The 20,799-nt window shown below is 38.9% G+C and overlaps 1 pseudogene and 1 gene segment (V, D, J or C); one reads left to right on the forward strand and one right to left on the reverse strand.

The window, feature by feature from the left end:
• Positions 1-693: 693 nt before the first annotated feature.
• Positions 694-18,531, reverse strand: LOC122116664. The segment is given in 2 exon segments: positions 694-1,063; positions 18,368-18,531. Coding segments are annotated over 2 exon segments (381 nt in total).
• A 244-nt stretch (positions 18,532-18,775) lies between these two features.
• LOC122116636 lies at positions 18,776-20,260 on the forward strand (annotated as a pseudogene).
• Positions 20,261-20,799: the final 539 nt, after the last annotated feature.

Here is a 20,799-nt window from a genome sequence, read left to right on the forward strand (position 1 = left end):
TTTGTTGCTTTGTATGTCCCTCCCCCACAGTATAACCCCTGCTTTCACTATATTTGATGTCAGTATAATTTGTGGAGGAGATGGGGAAAAACAATTCGTTTACGGATACAGGTGGACCTGTTGCAACAATGAGAAGTACGAGTTGTCATGTCGAAAACGAACTTTACAACTTTGGTGGGGTGGGGTTGGGGGTGGGGGGAGGATTGGGTTGGGGGGAGGCTGGGAAGGGATGTGAAGGGTAAACAAAGGAGGAAGCTGCAATGCTTGATAAGAAATGTACTCATTATCTTGCCCATGTAATTGTAACCCCTCTGTACAGTATGTTCACAAAAAATAAAAAGAAAAAAGAAAAAAAAAAGAGAAAAAAAAGAAAAGGCAAAATTGGGTTTGCTGATTCTGAACAGAAAGCATGGCAAAAGTTGTAGGCTAGCCTGTGCTAGCAGACATTTGATTTTTAGATTTCTGGTTGGCTATAATATTACTGAAGAGAAAATTGCATTTTTCAATAAATACCTAATGGTTTATCTGGTCTTTATATTCAGGTAATTATTCTCCTGATTGTTTTAGATTGCATTTTGTTATATTGTCATAAACTCTTCACCTCTATTTAGAGTGACTCTAATATTGACTTCACTATCTTCCTCCTAGGCAGATTCACACAGTCTGCTGGGCTGCTCCCCAGACCAGCCAGCCATGAGGACAGCTCACCCAGCCAGATGGGAGGTTTTTGTTCAAGGCTGTATCACTGTGGGAGGTTCATGTGTACCTTGAAAACAGTAATATACTCCAACATCCTCAGCCTCCACCCTGCTAATTTTCAGTGTGAAATCTGTGCCTGACCCACTGCCACTGAATCTGTCTGGGACCCCAGAGTCTCGTTTGGAAACCAAATAGATCAGGCGATGTGGAGACTGGCCTGGCTTCTCCAAGTACCAGTTCAAATAGGTGTTTCCATTGCTATAGAGAAGGCTCTGACTAGACCTGCAGGAGATGGAGGCTGGCTCTCCCAGGGCGACAGGCAAGGACCTTGGAGTCTGGGTCATCACAACATCTCCACTGGATCCTGAAATTAGAATGAGGCAGAGAGCAAGATTATATATAAACATAGGGAGCCATGCATACATTACTTTTATTTTTATATATGTTTCCTCTTATTCATGATTTGATTTTTAATTTAAAATACTAAGTATTAAAAGTGATATTCTTGCAGCAGAGAAGTGTCTCTAGGAGTCAAGTGCAGTATTCCCACGTAGCACAGTCTTCACTCAAGCACAGGTTCTAGCTTTCTGGACTATTCCTCACTCTCTCAGACCTAAACCTCATTGCCCTACAATGAACATCTAACACATGGATAAATTACCACTGGTCCATGAGAGCTCACCCTCCAACCCTCTCTGATTCTTCACATTCCTTTGCCCTTACCGTGGATCCAGAGCATTAACAGCCACAGGATCTGAGACAAGGACTCCATTTTTAGGAGTGAAATGAGGAGTCTAGACAGGTCAAGGCAAGATCATAGTTGAGCCTTTATTTCAGACTTAAAAAGGAAGGTCCCCTTTAGGGAGCAATATGCAAATAGCCAGATGGGTGCAACAGTGTAAGAAAAGAAAAAGGAACAGGGTCTATTGGCCATCCTTTCCTCTTCAGAGAACGTTCTCTTTTATGTCTTTAGCCCACTTATTTCTTGGGCAGTTGTTTCTTTGAGAATTTGTTGTTGGGGGATTTAATTTTTCAAATTCTAAGTATATTTTAGATATGAGACCCTAATCCATTGCATGGCTAGTGAAGATCTCCCCATCTGTGGGCTTTCTATTGATCTTGCTAGCTATGTCCTTTGCCATGGGGAAGCTCTTCAATTTCGTGCAGTCCTATTTGCCCAAACTTTCTTTGTTTTGTTGTGTTTCTGGGTCTCTTTTAAGAAAATTTCGGCATGTACCCAGGAGACCTAGGGTTTCTCTGATTCCATCCTTTAATGTTTTCAGAGGGTCTGCTTTGACTTCGACGTCTTTGATCCATTTAGAGTTGCTTTGGTGCAGGGTGATATATAAGGATCTAGCTTTAGTTTTCTACAAGTGATTAACCAATTTTCCTAGCACTATTTACTGAAGAGGCAAGAACTCTAATAACAACAGATGCTGGAGGGGATGTGGACAGAAGGGAACCTTAATGCACTGTTGGTGGGAGTGTAAACTTGTTCAACCACTTTGGAAAGCAGTATGGAGGTTTCTCAAAAGACTCCATATAGAGTTCCTCTATGACCCAGCAACCCCAGTTTTGAGCATTTACCCAAATGATCACAAACAAGACCATACTAAAGCTACCAGGACAACTATGTTTAAGCAGCATTATTTACCATAGCTAAGATATGGAACCAACCCAGATGCCCCTCAAAAGATGAATGGATCAAGAAAATGTGGTTATATACACAATAGAATTCTATGCCTCAATCAGAAAGAATGACATTGCCCCATTTGTTAGGAAATGGAAAGATTTAGAAACAATTATATTAAGTGAAGTAAGCCAGGGCCAATGAAACATAAGTCCCATGGTTTCCCTCATTTGCAATAACTAGTATATATCTGAGACAAGGAGAAATGGTCAGATAAGTTGATGTTAGGTGAAATGAACCCCAAGATAGGATTCAAATGTTTTTTTGTTCCTTCTTGTGATTGTTTCTAACATACTTATAAGATGATTTCTTTGTTGCTTTGTATGTCCCTCCCCCACGGCATAACCCCTGTTTTCACTGTATTTGATGTTGATATAATTTGTGGAGGGAAAGGGAAAAAATCAAATTGTTTAAATAGGGATACAGGTGGACCCATTGCAAAAATGAAATATACAAGACGTTACTGCGAAAAAGGAACTTTACAACTTTGACCAGTGGGAGTGGGGTGGGGTTGGGGAACTTCGGGAAATGGGGAGCGGTGTGGGTAGATGGGAAGGGACCAGAAGGTGAAACAAAGGAGGAGACAACAATGCTTGATAAGAAATGTGCTCATTACCTTGCCCATGTGATTGTAACCCCTCTGTACGATATTTTCACAAAAAAGCCTCAGTGGATGTATACATATGATCAATTAAAATTATGATTTATTTCTCTTTTTTTGCTTTTTATTTTTTAATCTCCTTTCTGGCTGTTTTTGTTTTCTGTACTCTTTGTCTTATATATAAATTTTGTTTTTTTTTATTTTGAAGAGAGTAAGGTATGACATAAGAATGGTGGGACAAATTGTCAACAAATGCAGCAGTAATACTCACTAGACACTGTTGAAAATGAACCACACAGCTTTTGGGGCAAGGATCAGGAGGAAGAAAAGGGAGAAAATGGGGGAAGTGGCAACACTGTTCAAAAATTAATGTACTTATTACCTGTCTTATATAACTGTAATCACTTTGTACATCACCTATACAATAACAATAAGAAGTGAAAAATAATAAGAGAGTAATTTATTTTGAGAAGATCAAGCATATCCAAACTTTTCAAAATGGAGGTACAAAATCTTTATTTTGTCTCTATGTTTTTTAAGTTAATAACAAATTCATGATTCCATTTGACTTCCAAAAGTGGTCTGACAGTGGCATTGAGAAATAATAATAATTAATGTGATATTCAGGATGAAAAAGATTAATTTTCTGATAGCTAAATTGCAATGTTGGATGTATTATTGAGAGATGAGTAGAAATAAGTTGTTATAAAAATCTAATTTCCTGAAGAAAAAAAGTTCACAATACAAAAATAATAAATATTTAAGGTGGTGAACTAACTTGTTAATTAACTCCTTTAGATCATTGCACAATGTGTGCAAATACAAAAATTATCTTGTACTTCAAATTAGATTATACTGTGGTAATCAGTAATTGTTTTAAAAATTTTAATGACTTTATCATATAATATTATTTTTCAAAAATATTTTTCACAAGCTATTTTGTATTAGCCTTGCATCTTCTATATACTCTTCTGTAATTCAGGTAGGGGAAAAAACAAAATGCTCAATAGGGATACAGGTTGACCCATTGTAACAGTGAGATATACAAGACACGATGTTAAAAACAAAATTTACAACTTTGTCAGGGCTGGGGGTGGGGGGGGTAATTGTGTAGGTAGGAGGGAAGGGATGATAGGGGAAAAACAAAGGAGGAGGAAACAATGCTCGATAGGAAATGTACTCATTACATTGCTCCTGTAACTGTAACCCCTCTGTACAGTATTTTTACAAAAGAAAGTACAATAAATGTTAACATGTCACTTGAAATAACATTTTTAATAAAAGGTTTGATTAACTGAAGAAGAAAATTCTTGATTACAAGAAATCAATGTTGAATGTAATGACCGAACATGTTAATTACGCTGTTTAAGTCATTGTAAAATATATGAACATACCTAAACGTCATATTGTACTTCAGATACAATTATATTTTGGCAATAAAACTTATCTTAAAATTTTAATGAGTATTTTTTTCTTTACAAAATCTTTCCAAAAATCTTCAAAAGCTATATCAACTTTCTTTAAAAAACCTGCTATGGGCCGGGTGTTGGAGGTACCATTGGAGCCAGCTTGGTTTGTAAGCCCTGGTGAGCAGCTGGAGAGGGATAGATTTCAAAATGTTTAATGGAAGATAAAATAAAATATATGCAATAAAGTAAAATGCTCTGAGTTTTATGGACTGGCCACTGGTCTTTGCATTGGTGCCCTGGGTACTGTTTATAAATGGCTGTCCTCCTTCTATTCTGAATGCTCTTAAACTTAAGCATTGCCTCCCTCTAGGATAGTTCACATGAGACATTTCCCCTTAATACTTAGGAAAAGACAATGTCCCCTCACCTAGTTTTGTGTGCATTATGCATTTCTGTGCCAGATATTTACTAAGCTTTTTAGGATATGTGTGTGTTCTTTCTTAATTACTGGAAACACTTCCTTCTCAGAAGCTGGAGTGTCCTCTAAAACAACATCCATATTTTTTAGGTCCTAAGTAAAGCAATATTTTGTTTGCTCTACCTGGGGCTTGAAGTCAGTCCCTAAGCCTTTGCTCTCAAGGAACATAAGCCACAGTTTCAATTCCAGGTTTTTGGTGTTTAATTGGAGATAAGATTATCACAAGAAATGTACTTCCTACTTTCTGTATATAATTGTAAGCCCTCTGTACCTCACTTTGAAAATAAGTTTTTTTAGTGCTCTCTTTTTTATTGTGACAATACCATACAGAGGAGTTACAATTCCATGGGCAAGATAACCACCAGTATATTTCTTATCAATCATTGTTGCCTCCATTTTTTTTCCGTTTCCCATCACTTCCCAAACACCCCCCATCCCACCACCCGATCCTCCCCCCACCACCCACCAAAGTTGAAAAGTTTGTTTTTCGAAATAACAACTTGTACATCTCATTGTTGCAATAGGTCCACCATTTATTTTTTTCCTTTCATCTCCATAAATTATACCAACATCAAATACAGTGAAAGCATGGGTTATACCATGGGGAAGGACACACAAAGCAACAAAGAAATCATCTTATAAATATGTTATAAACAATTGCATGAAAGGAAAAAAAAAACAAAAAAAATTTTGAATATTACCTTGGGGTTCATTCCCCTAATATCAACTTATCTGACGTTTTCTGCATGACTCAGACATATACTAGTTATTGCAAATAAGGGAAACCATGGGACCTATGTTTCTTTGGTCCTGGCTTACTTCACTTAATATAATTTTTTCCAAGCCTTTCCATTTTCTAACAAATAGGGCAATGTCATTCTTTCTGATGGAGACATACAATTCCATTGTGCATATATACCACATTTTCTTGATCCATTCATCTACTGAGGGCCATCTGATTTGGTTTCATATCTTAGCTATGGTAAATAATGCTGCAATGAACATAGTCATGCTGGTAGTTTTAGTATGGTCTTGTTTGTGAACATTTGGGTAAATGCCCAAAAGTGGGATTGCTGGGTCATAGGGGAGCTTTATGTGGAGTCTTTTGAGGAACCTTCATACTGCTTTCCAAAGTGGTTGAACAAGTTTACACTCCCACCAACAATGCAGTAAGGTTCCCTTCTGTCCATATCCCCTCCAGCATCTGTTGTTATTAGAATTCTTGATTATAGCCATTCTAACTGGGGTGAGGTGGTATCTCAATGTTGTTTTGATTTGCATTTTTTATGGCTAAAGAGGTTGAGCATTTATTCATGTGTCTATTGGCCATCCTTCTTTCCTCTTCAGAGAAATTTCTCTTTAAGTCTTTCGCCCACTTATTTATTGGTCAGTTGTTTCTTTGAAGATTTGATTTGGGGGATTTAATTTTTTAAGTTCCAGGTATATTTTAGATATGAGACCCTTGTCTGTTGTATGGTTAGTGAAGATCTCCCAATCCATAGGCTTTCTATTGATCTTGGTAGCTATGTCCTTTGTCATGCAGAAGCTCAGCAATATCATGCAATCCCATTTTTTAAAACAAGTTTCATAGACTCTTATAACCAATGTTGGCTTCAAACCACAATCCTCAGATCTCAGCCTCTTGTGTAACTAGCATTATAGGCATGAGCTACCAGTGACCAAGAGGAAAGCAGTGTTTACTGTGTTTAGTCTGTGTGATCCAGATACAATGCAACAAAGCCAAAGTTGGGGACAGGAAGTAGATCCACACAGTGTGGAGAGAACATCTTCAACACACAGAATCAAGGACAAGGGACCACAGACAGTCAAGCTAGAGTGACATGAAGGTGTTTTCCCCACATGGAGATTAGCATGTGGACTGACTTCATCCCATTGTGCAGAATGTCAGAACTAGAAATGATGAGCAGAGTACTCTAATGGAACTTAACAAAGCCAAGACAGTGATGCATAAAGATAACACTGCTCTGCTGCACTAGCCCATGCACAAATCATTGGCCATTCAGATGCCTCTTCAAAACCATTCATTACAAGAATGCCATGAGAGTAATTATTTCATCACCTCCACCTTCTTAAACATTAGCGCTCACTGCACTACATGCTAGCATAACGGTTTCAAGTTTTCTACAATGCTCTTCTTTCCTCTTTTGACAATGATGTATAATCCTGTCTACAGGGTTTACACATCTTTGCCACTCCTCTGAAATTTTACTTCCAATCATATCATATGGTCATTGTGTATCTCCTACTGCTTTTGTCTGGGGGAGATTTGCTCTCTCCACTATGCACTTCAGGACAAAGCTGATACTAAAGGAAACAAGGAGAAGGCAGCTAGCTATTTTGTAAATGTGAAGGCTACCTAGTACATTATAAGGAACATATTAACTGGATGAGAAAGAGAGATCCTGAGAGCCTCTACTCTTGTATGAGTAAAAGAAGCCAGGCTCTGAGGATAACACATTAAATTCCCATGATCCACTCTCCAGGGCTCACTTCATCAAGTGTGGACATGTGACTTGTGAACTTCAAGTCCACACAGACTTCAGGTACTGGAATATATGGAAGAGTTCAAATACTAGACTCAAATCAGAGTTGTGGGCAGGCGTACAAGGCCATGGGTTATGACAGATAGAGCTATCTGCCTGGGAGATGAGGCTGAAGACCCCACTGGCGGGGAAAACCAGCAGATATTTCCATGAATCTTCCTGGAAGAAGAAAATACATCCAGGAAAGGAAAGTGCTTATAGTCTGAGCCATGAACCTGAATGACATCTGGGACTAAGGTGAAAGTCTGAGAGATCCAGCCTGACTGGGCTGACTCTGTGAAAGGATGATCCAGGGCTTTTCTCACTGATTCTGAGGGGCTGGGATAATGTGGAAAGTTAGCAGGGCCCTCAGGACAGAGCCTTAAATCCACTGGAGTCCCTTCTTATCAGAACATAGAGGAGTACATCACAAATGAATGCAGAAATTATACATGTATTATTTATATGTAATAAATTACCTGTTAAATCAATACATTAATAAACATGATTTTAATTGTGTAAGTCATCATTTTGAATTTTGATACTGAGAAAATTCTCTGATGCACAATGTGCATGTCACTATGTAGCCCTTGCTCACTCTAAGCCTGAGCATCATGAAGCTCAGTACTAAATCTGTGTCCTTTAAGAGTGATCTGCTCATTGCCGAGGGCTCTGGGGACCTGCTGGGGACAGCACTGATACTGCAGCTCCCTCTCACCTCCCACAACTGGACATGGTGATTGCATATGATCCCTTCAGGGCTGCATATCTGCAGGGTCTCCCCTCCTTCCCTCACCTTTCTGACCTGCAATTAATGACTTTACTGTAAGAAACCTGGATCAAGTGTTATCAATGACAGGTATGATTACACTTTAAAAAGTAATATATGAAATGGTCAAGAAGTGGCGCTGTGGATCAAAGTGGTAGAGCTCTAGCCTTGACCTGATAATCTCAGGGACAGTGCCCAGGCACAGAGTTCAAGCTCCCAGACTGACAAAAAATAAAGAAAGAAAAGAAATGGTCAAAAACTCTCATATGGGCAGACATGACCCCCTCTAATATCATGATCCCAGATTCTATGTATGCCTCAAAAGCCTGGCAGAGATCCTCAGATTCAAGCTCCTGTTTACAAAGGGAAACAAACAGGCAGCATCCCCTCTCTCCCAGAATGAGAAAACTTGGTTTCTGGGTAGGATGCTGTTAATCTTCTAGCTGATCATCCACATCCTGGGAATAAGGGAGGAAAGCTAGATATAAGGACCACATAACTTGTCCACTGATATCTAAGTGTGAGAAAAAAAATCAATGCTGATCAAGCAGGCTATTTAGTGAATGTCATTCTGTTCAGATAACCAAACAGGAAAATATCTTCATTCACAAGGATACAGTCATGTTTAATGCAGACACACTGGGTCTGGAGCTTCAGTAGTCCTTTCTTACCAAGGTCAAAGCTTCAGGATGGAGAATAACAAAATTAGGGACTCTGTTTTCCAAAGTCAACTCCAAAGGCGGATCCTGCTCAGGCAGAGCTGGTTTTTGGTGTATTAGTTTGCCTTGTGTGCAATAAGGAGCCAAAATACCTGGAGCAGGGTTTATTAATCAACTGGAATTAATTTTTATCAAAGTTCTAGAAGTTGGGTAAATCCAAGATTCCTGTCTGTCCTGATGATTCACATTCTTGTCATGTCCTTACAGGCTTGTTGCCTATGAAGAAGGCTAGAAAAAGAGTGTCTTGGAATGTTTTCTTCTAATGACATTGGTGATATGGAAGTCACTCTTCATTATACTTCCTCTCTTTTTAAAATTATCTCTAAGTCGTTGTACAAGTGAGTTGCCATTCAATAAAGCAGTTTATGAACACGATGCATCTTATTCAATATCACCTTTTTCATCATTCTTTCAACCCCTTTCCTCAATTGTCTTAAGTTTTAGGACATGCATTGGATGTGATGACTGCATTCTTAACATTCATTTCCTCCTTGCAGGTCACTCTCCATAAGGACACACACAGGGGACACAACTCCTTCCTTTAGAGACAGCTTTGGTGTCATACAGAATGCAGGGATAGAGGCAATGCCAGGCTTCCAGTCTCAGAATCAGCAAGGGCAAAGACTTTCACCCCCAAATCCATCCTGCTAGGAGGAGCTACTTAACTGTGAGTTTATGTTTGAGGCTGTTGCTCTGTTCAGAGTTCCAGTGGGTGTCACTAGTGATAGCAAACATAGTTCTCTTATTTCCCCTCTAGTATTTCTTATAGGGGGCTTTGTGTGAGCAGTGTCAGATGTGCCATCTAATGGTCATACTGTAAAATTGCATCTTGTAAGCTTAGAGAAACTAGATTTTATGAATCCTCATTCCCTCCTCTTCTCCCATTTCCTCTCATCTCCCTTTGCATATATTACTTGTCCAAAGGAGCTTCATTTTTAAACCTCTATACATACATGCATACATTTTATTTGCTCATAATTACCACTGGATATTTTTATTCTGCTACTATTTACTTCTGATGTTTTATACTGATGACGTTCATATACTGTATTTCAGTTACAATACCACTATCGCCATCTCCTGTCCTATCCCCCTCATTCTGATTTCCATACCTAAACACTCAGTCCCTCTTTACATTCATTGCAGTGTCTCTTACCATCCTCACCGTTCTCTATTTCCCCATGTCTCCCTTCACACCTGTATGCACACAAAAGTGCACACATATATGTGCACAAATACTATAAGTCTCCAGTGTTGTTACAAGGTATATCTACCCAGAGAGTTGGAAAGATATGAATCTTTATCTGGAACACTGAAAGATCCAATTAATATTCCTAGAGATAGGGGAATATTTGTTTCTGCCAAGAAAAATGCTTATTATTGTAGAGTTGATATATAGAGGGGTTACAGTTACATGAATCAGGTAATGAGAAACGAGTACAATTCTCTGTGAACCATGTCTCCTTTTCTGTCACCCTTTCCCAGTATTTCCCTCCCATCCCCACCCATAATTTAACCAGTTCGTTTTCCACATAGTGTCCAGTGTGTATCACTGCTGTATTTGTTCATCTTTGTTCCACATTTTATGTGCCCTCCCTTACTCTCTCAAATACAAGCAAAACAAAAGGAAGAGAAAACAAAAACAGCAACATATATCTTGATCAATGTCACCTCTTTTAACATTCCCATTATTCTTCGTTCATACAAAATTGTCACTCCACCTATGGGCTGTGAGTAGTTACAAGACCCTACCAGAAGCATACATGTCTCAATTGTCATATATTAAATTGTGTTCTACTCCTATCATCCCTTAGGTGGACATTCTCTACCTCTGTAAATTAAGCCAATATTTTCTAAAAAATGTTCTGCAATGACAATGCCTATATCTGATCTGTCTAGTACAGTAGTCATTAGTTGCATATGGCTATTAAGCAGTTGAACTGTATTGAATGCAACTGAAATGTATAATTTATAATTAGAGTAAAATTTAAATTTAAACACACATGTGCTGCTGGTATTGGTTATGTGAGACAGCACATTTTAATAATTATATTCATTAGCATGATTATGACAATCAGGATGATAATTATTAGCATAGTCTGTCCAACAGCCCCTGGATCTCCAGGCTGCTGCTGCTAAGAGTGACATCATTGTTTAACCACTGTTACTCAGCTGTGAGGGGATCTGGGCCTAAAGATGGAAACCCGGTAAATACAGTGTTCAGGTTGTCCATTTTTATCTTTGAATCACTTTAGGTGGTTTTTCCAACCTTGTCACTTGTTTTAATTTTTGTGCCAGCAGTGATGCTATTCTTTAGCTTTTTCCCTCAAGATTGATACTCAACCACTTGAGCCATATCTTCACTCCCAGCTTTTTGATTGTTTATTGGAGATAAGAGTCTTATATTCCAGTGGCTCACTTGTAATACCAGCTATTCAGAAGACTGAGATCTGAGGATTGTGGTTTAAAATTAGCTTGATCAGGAAAGTTCATGAAACTCATAAGTGGACATGGAGCTGTGGTTTAGGTGGTAGTGTTCTAGCCTTGAGCAAAAAAGCTCAGGAACCGCACCCAGGCCTTCAATTCAGGCCTCAGGCCAACAACCCCTTTCCACCACGCCACTCCTCAAAAAAAAAGATTCTCATGCATTATTTTTCTGCCTGAAGTTGGTGTTGACTTTGAAATGCAATTCTCAGATCTCAGCATCCAGAATAGTTTAGGATTACAGGTGTAAACCACTTGCTCCCAGCTAACTTTTGAAACTTTTGTACATATTGTAGGTGTTAATGATTCTTGCAGCATGAAACAAATCTCAGCTATTACAAAGGTAATTTTTTTAAAGGAAGTTTTCCAAATTTAAATTTACTATGAGAACTCTGTTATTAAGTATGCAGTTATGGTTGCAAATTTTTTTCTTATTTTTTTAATTTTAATTTTAATTTTTTATGAACATACTGTACAGAGGGGCTACAATTACATGGGCAAGATAATAAGTACATTTCTTATCAAGCATTGCAGTCTCCTCCTTTGTTTACCTTCACATCCCTTCCCATCCTCCCCTGTCCCCCCAACCCAATCCTCCCCGGCCCCACCTACCCAATCCTCCCCGCCCTCACCAATGTTGTAAAGTTCGTTTTCGATATAACTACTTGTACATCTCATTGATGCAATGGGTCCACCTGTATCCCTATTTGAACGATTTGTTTTTCCCCTTCCCCAAATTATACCTTCCTCAAATTATACCGACATCAAATATAGTGAAAGCAGGGGTTATACTGTGGGGGGAGGGGCATACAAAGCAACAAAGAAATAATCTTACAAATGCGTTAGAAACAAATGCATGAAAGAAAAAAAACATTTAAATACATATCTAAGGGTTCATTTTCCTAACATCACATTATCTGACCTTTTCTGCTTGACTCCTACATATACTAGATATTGCAAATAAGGGAAACCATGGGACCTATGTTTCTTTGGGCTTGGCTTACTTCACTTAATATAATTTTTTCCAAGCCTTTCCGTTTCCTAACAAATGGGGCAATATCATTCTCTCTAATGGAGGCATAGAATTTCATTGTGTATATATACCACGTGTTTTTGAAACTCATAAGTTTTAGTATTTTATTTTTGCAGTTGTATTTTTGACATGATATTTTCTAAGATGACTTTTGATTTCTTCTTAGACCAACTTTAAAAAACAGATATGCAGGCATTGTTTGAAAATGTAGTCTTTACTTGGCTTATGTAACTGTAACCCCTCTACACATCATTTTTACAATAACAGTAAAGAAAAATAAATGTAATGTTTTCCCCCCATCATATTTGTAAAAATTTCACGTTTCTTTTTTCTATTGATTTGTGCTTTTATCCTTTTTCATTAATGAAAACAATTTGCGTCTTTGTTTTTAAATTTATTAACAATTTTTAAATAAATACACATAATTATTAATAAAAATGAATTTTGCATAAGAAAAATATATTATGTTTTTGGTGGTGTAATGAAGATATGATTTTTTGTGCTTTTAAATAATTAAAGATTCAATCCTTTTCATTAGTGATCTTCTATGTATAGTCTGTGTTATTGAAAGTAGCATAGTAGAATATGCTATTATTTTTGTAAATCTATTTCTCCCATTCAGTCACTGTTAATTCCAGTATTCTGAAGTTCTAATGTTTGGTTCATCTATGGTCACAATTGATCTCCTGCTAGGAGAGTGACAGATACCCAGAACAGGCATGAGTTAGTGCCCTTAGTGGGCCATATAGCAGCAGTGATGTCAGGTCTCCTCCCGAGAGGTCATGACAGAATTTCCCTGCCTCCATGATGTTAAGCAATGACATTTAAGGAGAAATTACACCCACTTCCTACTAAAATGTATTCAAAATAGGCTCTTAATATAGAGGGAAGAAGAGGCTACCAGATTATTTTGGCCAAGTACTGGTTCCTGTTTTTGCATGAGGGCTGCCAGTGCTTGTGACTGAGGCTTCCCATGACTCTTTCTCAAGACTCTGAAGCCATTTGCCCCTGAGCCAAGTCTGTTTCCCTGTAGTCCTCTGAGCTTTGCAGCTGCTGCTGCTACATTGAGAATCTTAGGCTATCTTGGGAGTTTGTGTTTGGGGCTGTGACATTGTGCAGGGTTCCAGTGAGTGTCCAGCTCAGAGCTGTGTGTGCCGGGTCATCACACTTCATAGAGTGTTTGTAGAAATTTATATTCTGTAACTCTTCTATTGTACTTGTCATGTCTTACAGATTTAATTAAACAGGAAATCACATATTTTAAAAGAAAATGTTTTTATATTTTTCATGTAGTGAAAATAATGATTTCCTAAGGTAATTCAGGAATGACTTACCTTTACCTATAAATGAACACTTGATTTATTGGAGAAACATTAAAGTTGTGATATTTGAAAGCAAACTAGAAAGTTTCTACCATCATTATATGTATCAATTTCCTTAAAAGCTAAATAAGAGGGTTCTACTTTGTAAATTCTTTTAACATAAATCAAAAACAATTTGTGTATTGCTAAATTAATAAGACTTACTGAAATATAAAAAACGAAATATATATTCTATAGAGTTGTGTTGCCAAATCCTTCCTGTATGTTTTTCTTTGTGTTTATTTTATGAACAGGTATGCAATGATACTGAACAATAGAATCTATTTCCTTGGCATTAAAAAATCTGACTGAACAGATTATTTCCCTGATTATTTAAATAGTCTTTTACTGTGAATGGCATGATATGTAATTGCAATGAAACTAGTTCAAGAAATTTTGATTATTGTTTTTATCAGAACTAATACACAATCCAAAAATGGTTCTTGCGAGAATATAGAAAAAGATTAAGTTTTGGTAAACGGCAGTATCATGTCATACTTTGGCAAAGTAGCAGGGTATAAAATTAACCTTCAAAAATCAATGGCTTTTCTGTATTCCAACAATGAGAAGAGCTTGGCTGAAATAGGGAAAGCAACTCCTTTTGTAATTACCCTACAAAAATTAAAATATCTAGGAGTTAACTAAAGAATTGAGGGACCTCTACAATTAAAACTTTAAAAACCTGAAAAAGGAAATTAAAGCAGAACTAAGGAAGAGGAAATACCTTCCATCTCCTGGAATGTGAAGATTAACATCATGAATATGGCAATACTGCGAAAGTCTATCTACAAATTCAGTGCGATACCTATCAATATTCCAACCTCATTCTTCAATGAAATAGAAGAAGCAATCCCAAAATTCATATGGAACAAAGTAGTCCTTAGAAGAAAGAACAGAGCTGGAGGAATTTCAATCTCAAATTCCAACATTTTTCCTAAAAGGTTTCATTTGCTGAGGTAAAAAGCTCCTAAAGGGTGGATTGCAAACCTTCCCTGGATACTTTCTACCTTGTTAAAATCCAGACTGTCATTCCTGGGACTAAGAAGGATCAGTTATCTTGCATTTGTACCAAGTGCTCAGTCGTGATGAGTATATTTCTGAATTGGGGGAAAAATCAGTAGCAATGTTTATATATATTTAGGTAAATGAACGTTCCACCATTGTATTCGCTATGTGGGTTTATCTGTGTATGTGTTTTTCAAGAAAGATTTTCCACTATTTATCAAATGTTGACTGGAAATATTTTAATGTAATTTCTCATTTTTCCATTAGTATATTATGATGAAATTTTGTTGACAATGTCTGGAAATACTTCCAAGTGAGCTCCAGGCCCATTACCAGTTGGCCAAATTCTGAGATGGAAAGTAATGATGGCAGTAGACTGCCAATCCCCAGCATCAGCACCACATGGGAGGCACAGTAACATTTACTATTATTTTCCTGTTGACCCACATATTTGCACAATGTGAAGCCATGGCAAAATTAGACATCAGAACAGTGCCACTCTGAACCATTGTAAAATGGCTGGACAGAGATGAGAACAGAATCAACTCTGACGTGATTCTAATTAGTATTCTAGAAAATGTTATAAGTATAGATAAATGTTGGGTTAACTATGTCTGCTAGAAGTTCCATACATGATTTAAAGATATTTCATTTGTTCATGTACATTCCAGACCTATATTTCTCCTATTAATATATCTCAGTGAGCTCATAGCTTTCCACCTTCATCCTTTGGTTTCTCAGATGGAACTGAGAGTATCATGTAAAAGACTTTATACCATGGCAGATAAATGCACACTGCACACTGATGGACACTAGAGAATCTTCCAAGACCAACACTGTGCAATGTCAGTTCTAGGCCTCAGAAAGGCTCATTACAACAAAACAACCAAGATGATAGAACTCAATACAAGACTCACTTAAGCATTAGTGATGTACTCTTGTCATTATTTCTCAAATAAAGTTACACAGGTTGATCAGGTAGGGCTTTGAATATTGTTCCACTTGAAAAAGGCCTCAGTCTCAGATATTTTGGACCTATGAACACTATTACAAGGTTTCACCACATTCCACTGTCTTTTTTTTTAGAACCCCATGCTGGTTGACAATGAGGTGGAAATTGTTAAGGCTCTGAATCACCCTCACATGGTCAGGGTTATACCAAGTGATCCAGGGAGAAGAATATGTCTACCTGGTGATGGAGATGGCCACCAAGGGAAATCTCCAGATGTGGATCAAAGCATCTGGCTGCCTTTTTTAGAAGGAAACCAGAAGGATTCTAAAGCAGATATTAAGTACTAAGCAGTACTTTCATCTGAATCAGATTGCATACCTTGACCTAAAACTTGACAGCATCCTACTGTATGGAAATGGCAATGTCAAAGTCGGGCATTGGGTTAAGCACTAGGATTGCCCCAGGTCAGTTGCTCACAGAAATTCGTGGTGCCTATGTGTACTGTGCCCCTGAAATATACTTGCAAAAATATAATGGCTTTAAGGTAGCAGTCTGGTGCCTGGGCACTAGCTTGTTGTTTATGGTTAGAGGAAATTTCCCATTTAAAGGGAACACTTCCAATCAGCTATGTGCAGAAATTGTAGAGGGCAAGTATAATATGCCATCTCACCTGACTACCAAAGGATGTAACATCCTTTGGCAGCTCTGAACAATAGACCCATAACAGAGGCTGGATATACATCAAATAATGGTACACCCCTGGTTTGATCAAGTTGAGGAACACTGTCTGTATCCAGAATATCCACTGCCAGATCACTTGGACCCAACAATTGTCACTAGAATGTGTGACATGGGATACAACAAACTGCAGATCAAAACATCAGTACTGCAGAGAGTGTTTGATGATGTGATGGGCACTTTATGATTAAAGATGGCTTAAAGCCAGGGAGGGTCAGTCAGGCAAAGGCTAACTCAGTGCACTTGGGTTTTCGAATACACACAAGTGTCACAAAGCTTTCTGCCTTCCCTCTTGAGGGAGATCAAATAAACCTTCCCTAATTTTATTCTTTGCCATTACTATTTCTGTTTCTGCTGACTGTGATGAGAAAGAGTGGATAGGCAGAAGTTCCTATCAACTGTCTTAACTAGGCCAGAGACCCAGGACACAGAAGGCCAGAGACCAGAGTGCAGAGTCCAATGCTGTATCTTCTTCAGGGTGATCCAGCTAAGAGACAGTAACCAAACACTACTAAGAGCTTGATGACCAGGCAATGTTTGACCAACAAACAGTAGAAGCTAGAAAAGACACAACTGGATTTTCAGCTCCTGAACAGAAATAACAGTATGCTCTATAGTTGTGGAGCAGGACCACATCTTGATGGAAGTATTTTAACTTTCATTACAAATGAAAAATAAATCACACACAACATTTGATAGGTATAAACTGGATAGCTATATAAAGCTATAAATATTAATATAATATATAATTAATAAATATATAAATTCATATATGTATAATTTATGTTTATATGTAATATAGTATAATTATAACATTACATTATAATTATTATAATTATAATTTATATTTAAATATAAATAAATAGCTTATGAGCAGTTTTTTCATTAAATACCTAATGGTTTGTCTGAAGTCTCTTGATATTTGTACTTCTATGATTATTCTACTAGTCCTTGTAGATTGTATGTAGTATAATTATCCAATTGTCTTCTTCTGGACTCAGTCACTTTCATCATAACAACACAATTTTCATTCTTGGTAGACTTACACAATCTGCTCTGCTGATTTCCCAGAACAGCAACACATGAGCACAGCTGTATCACTCAGAAGGAAGGTTTTAGTTCAGGGGTGTATCAGTGTGGGAGGACCATGTGTATGTTGAAAGCAGTAATAAACTCCAACATCCTCAGCCCCACCCTGCTGATTGCCAGTGTGAAATCTGTGCCTGATCCACTGCCACTGAACCTGTGTGAGACACCGGGATATTGGTTGGAGATCCTATTGATGAAGAGTTGTAGAGACTGGCCTGGCGTCTGCAAGAACCAAGACAGATAGGTGTTTCCACTGTTATGCAGAAGACTCTGACTAGAACTGCAGGAGATGGAGGCTGGCTCTCCGAAGGTGAGGGTCAGAGAACCTGGATTCTGAGTCAATACAGCATCCCCATTTGACCCTATAATAATGAGAGAAGTGAACACAGTTAATTACAAGCATCATAGGATATTTTTATAAGCATCTTTTCTTATTTCGTGCTATATTTTTAAATTTTTTTTATGTATCAAATGTTCATAAAATATACAATGAAAACACACACACACACACACACACACACACACACACACACACACACACAGAATTTGATGCTTCTAAACCATGCTTGTAAGGGACCTCTATAATTTGCCAGCACCATCCCACTATCTAGTTGTAACCAGAGCACAGGTCCTTGCTTCTTCGGGAATCTTCCTCAATCTCACAGATACATATGTCACATTTCCACCCAGGAGGACAAATCTGCACATCTCATATATGGATACAACAAACATGGAGAGCAGTGGCAACAGAGCTCAGCCCCTCCCCAACCCTTTCCTCAGCTCTAGTGTGTTCTTACCTGGGATCCAGAGCATGAGCAGCCCCAGGAGATGAGCAGGGCACCTCATTTTGAGAGTAAGGAGTCCTGGTCAGTCCAGGCAACTTACAGCTGAGCTTTTATGTTGGACTTGCAGGGAAGCTCCTCCCTATGGAGCAATATGCAAATATCCTGGTGGGTGCAGTGGTGAGAGACAATCTAAACAGACACCAGGAGGGTGGGCCCTCTCCTGTGAGCAAATGACATTAACTGTGATCAAGGAAAGGTCAAAAGCTATATGCATATGACCAGATAAGATGAAGTTAAGTGAAATGAAGCCCAAGGTAAAGACACAAGTGGCTGGCCTTCCCTCAGTGGCTCGTGGGCTCCATTCCCGCTTCCCGGGCTTGGGCAGGGGGGCGGGGCGGAGGCCCTGCGCGCCCAGCGAGCTGCCCGGACTCCCGAGGACATGCGGCGCACCTGTGGCTTGCTGGAGCCTGCCACCCACTCAGCGGCTGCGGGGAGCCGCGGCTGCCCAGCCCGGCAGGTGGGCGCGGAGCGCGGAGGGTAGGTGGGGGTGGGGGCCCGACCACCCCGGTGCAGCCTGGAACGCGATGGCGGCGGCCGAACCCGCCAGCTCGGGCCAGCCAGCGCCGCAGGGCCAGGGCCAGAACCAGCGCCCACAGCCCGCGCCGGCCCAGCCCGCGCAGCCATCGCAGCCGCCGCAGCCGCAGCTCGCGGGCCTCGGGGGAGGCTGCTGCCGGCACGAGAAGAGCCTGAGGCTGCTCACCACCAAGTTCGTGTCGCTGCTTCAGGAAGCGTGCTGGATCTCAAAGCGGCTGCAGATACTTTGGCTGTTATGCAAAAGAGAAGAATTTATGATATCACCAATGTCTTAGAAGGAATTGATCTGATTGAAAAGAAATAAAAAAATAGTATCCAATGGAAAGGTGTAGGTGCTGGCTGTAACACAAAAGAAGTTATAGATAGATTAAAACTTCTTAAAGCTGAAATTGAAGATCTAGAACTGAAGGAAAGAGAACTTGACCAGCAGAAGTTGTGGCTACAGCAAAGCATCAAAAATGTGATGGATGATTCCATTAATAACAGATTTTCCTATGTGACTCATGAAGACATCTGTAATTGCTTTAATGGTGACACGCTTTTGGCCATTCAGGCCCCTTCCGGTACGCAGCTGGAGGTTCCTATTCTAGAAATGAGTCAGAATGGACAAAAGAAGTATCAGATAAATTTAAAGAGTCACTCAGGACTTATCCATGTACTCCTACTTCTGATGTGTTTCCTCTCTTAGGGCTTTCTCCTACTCTGGCTGATGATTGCAACTTTAATTTAGATGATAATGAAGGTGTATGTGATCTGTTTGATGTCCAGCAACTAAATTATTAGATTCCTTGGCCACTTGGGACTGTTATCTACCTCGAACTGTAACATTTTAGACTTCTTAATAACCTAAGTATTTAAAATAATGAATGTAACACCTTGTAGTTCACTGATTCTCAAGTGTTCTTCTTTTTAATACTTCTTATTTTTTTTAACTTCACAAAACTTCATAAAAACGAAGGGCTCTACTGCTTCAGGGGAAAATAAACTTTGTATTCACCTTCCCTGTATAATTTGGATTCCAGCTTTTCCAGTTCTGAATCCTTGTGTGGATTCTTCATAGAGGAAAGTTAAAGTGGACTTTAGGTCATCAAAAGCAAAAATGTTGGCCAAGGGCTAATCAACTTGTTTTGTATTTTAACTGTCACAAAGCTGTATTTTGATATGTCCTTCAGTCCAGATACTCACTGCCATTTATAAGGTGAAGGATGTAACTGTTTCAGTGAACAGATTTTGTGAAGTGCCTTCTGTTTTAGCACTTTAAGTTGATCACATTTTGTTGACTTCTGACATTCCACTTTCCTAGAGCCTAGGAAAGAGTTGTTTATGTCGTTTGTTTTAAAAAATGTGCCAATGCCTGTACATTAACAAGATGTTTTAAAAATAAAGTTGTATAAAACAAACAAACAAACAAAAGACATAAGTGGTTTTTTCTGAAGAGTTAAAAGTGGCTTCATTTCAAAGCAGTGGCCATTCTGCTGTTCATATTAACCCAGGGCCCACCTGAGTTCCACTAGCTGACTTGTTTGTGCTGAAACTGCTCTGAAGTTAGGCCCCACTTTGTACTATAGCTGACCTTAGACCCCCACAAACTCCAAGAGATGACTAAGCTGGCCCAAGATAAACAGACCCTGTGAGAAAACCCAGACCAGCAATTATCCCAGCTAGCAGAACAGCTTATCCGAATCCGACTAGCCAGAAAACTCCCTGCTAAACTTTAACTGCTCTGAAATGTCCAGATGGCCTTTATCGCCCTGGAATGTCCTGCATCTGGTTCCTGTAACCTTGTGATTTTTGCCTTCATAAGCCTTGTAAAATTTCAGCTCAGCGCTTCCTCCTAAGCTCTGCTGTGT

Source organism: Dipodomys spectabilis, unplaced genomic scaffold (assembly GCF_019054845.1).
Source record: "Dipodomys spectabilis isolate Male_0828 unplaced genomic scaffold, ASM1905484v1 ptg000137l, whole genome shotgun sequence".
Taxonomy (NCBI): domain Eukaryota; kingdom Metazoa; phylum Chordata; class Mammalia; order Rodentia; family Heteromyidae; genus Dipodomys; species Dipodomys spectabilis.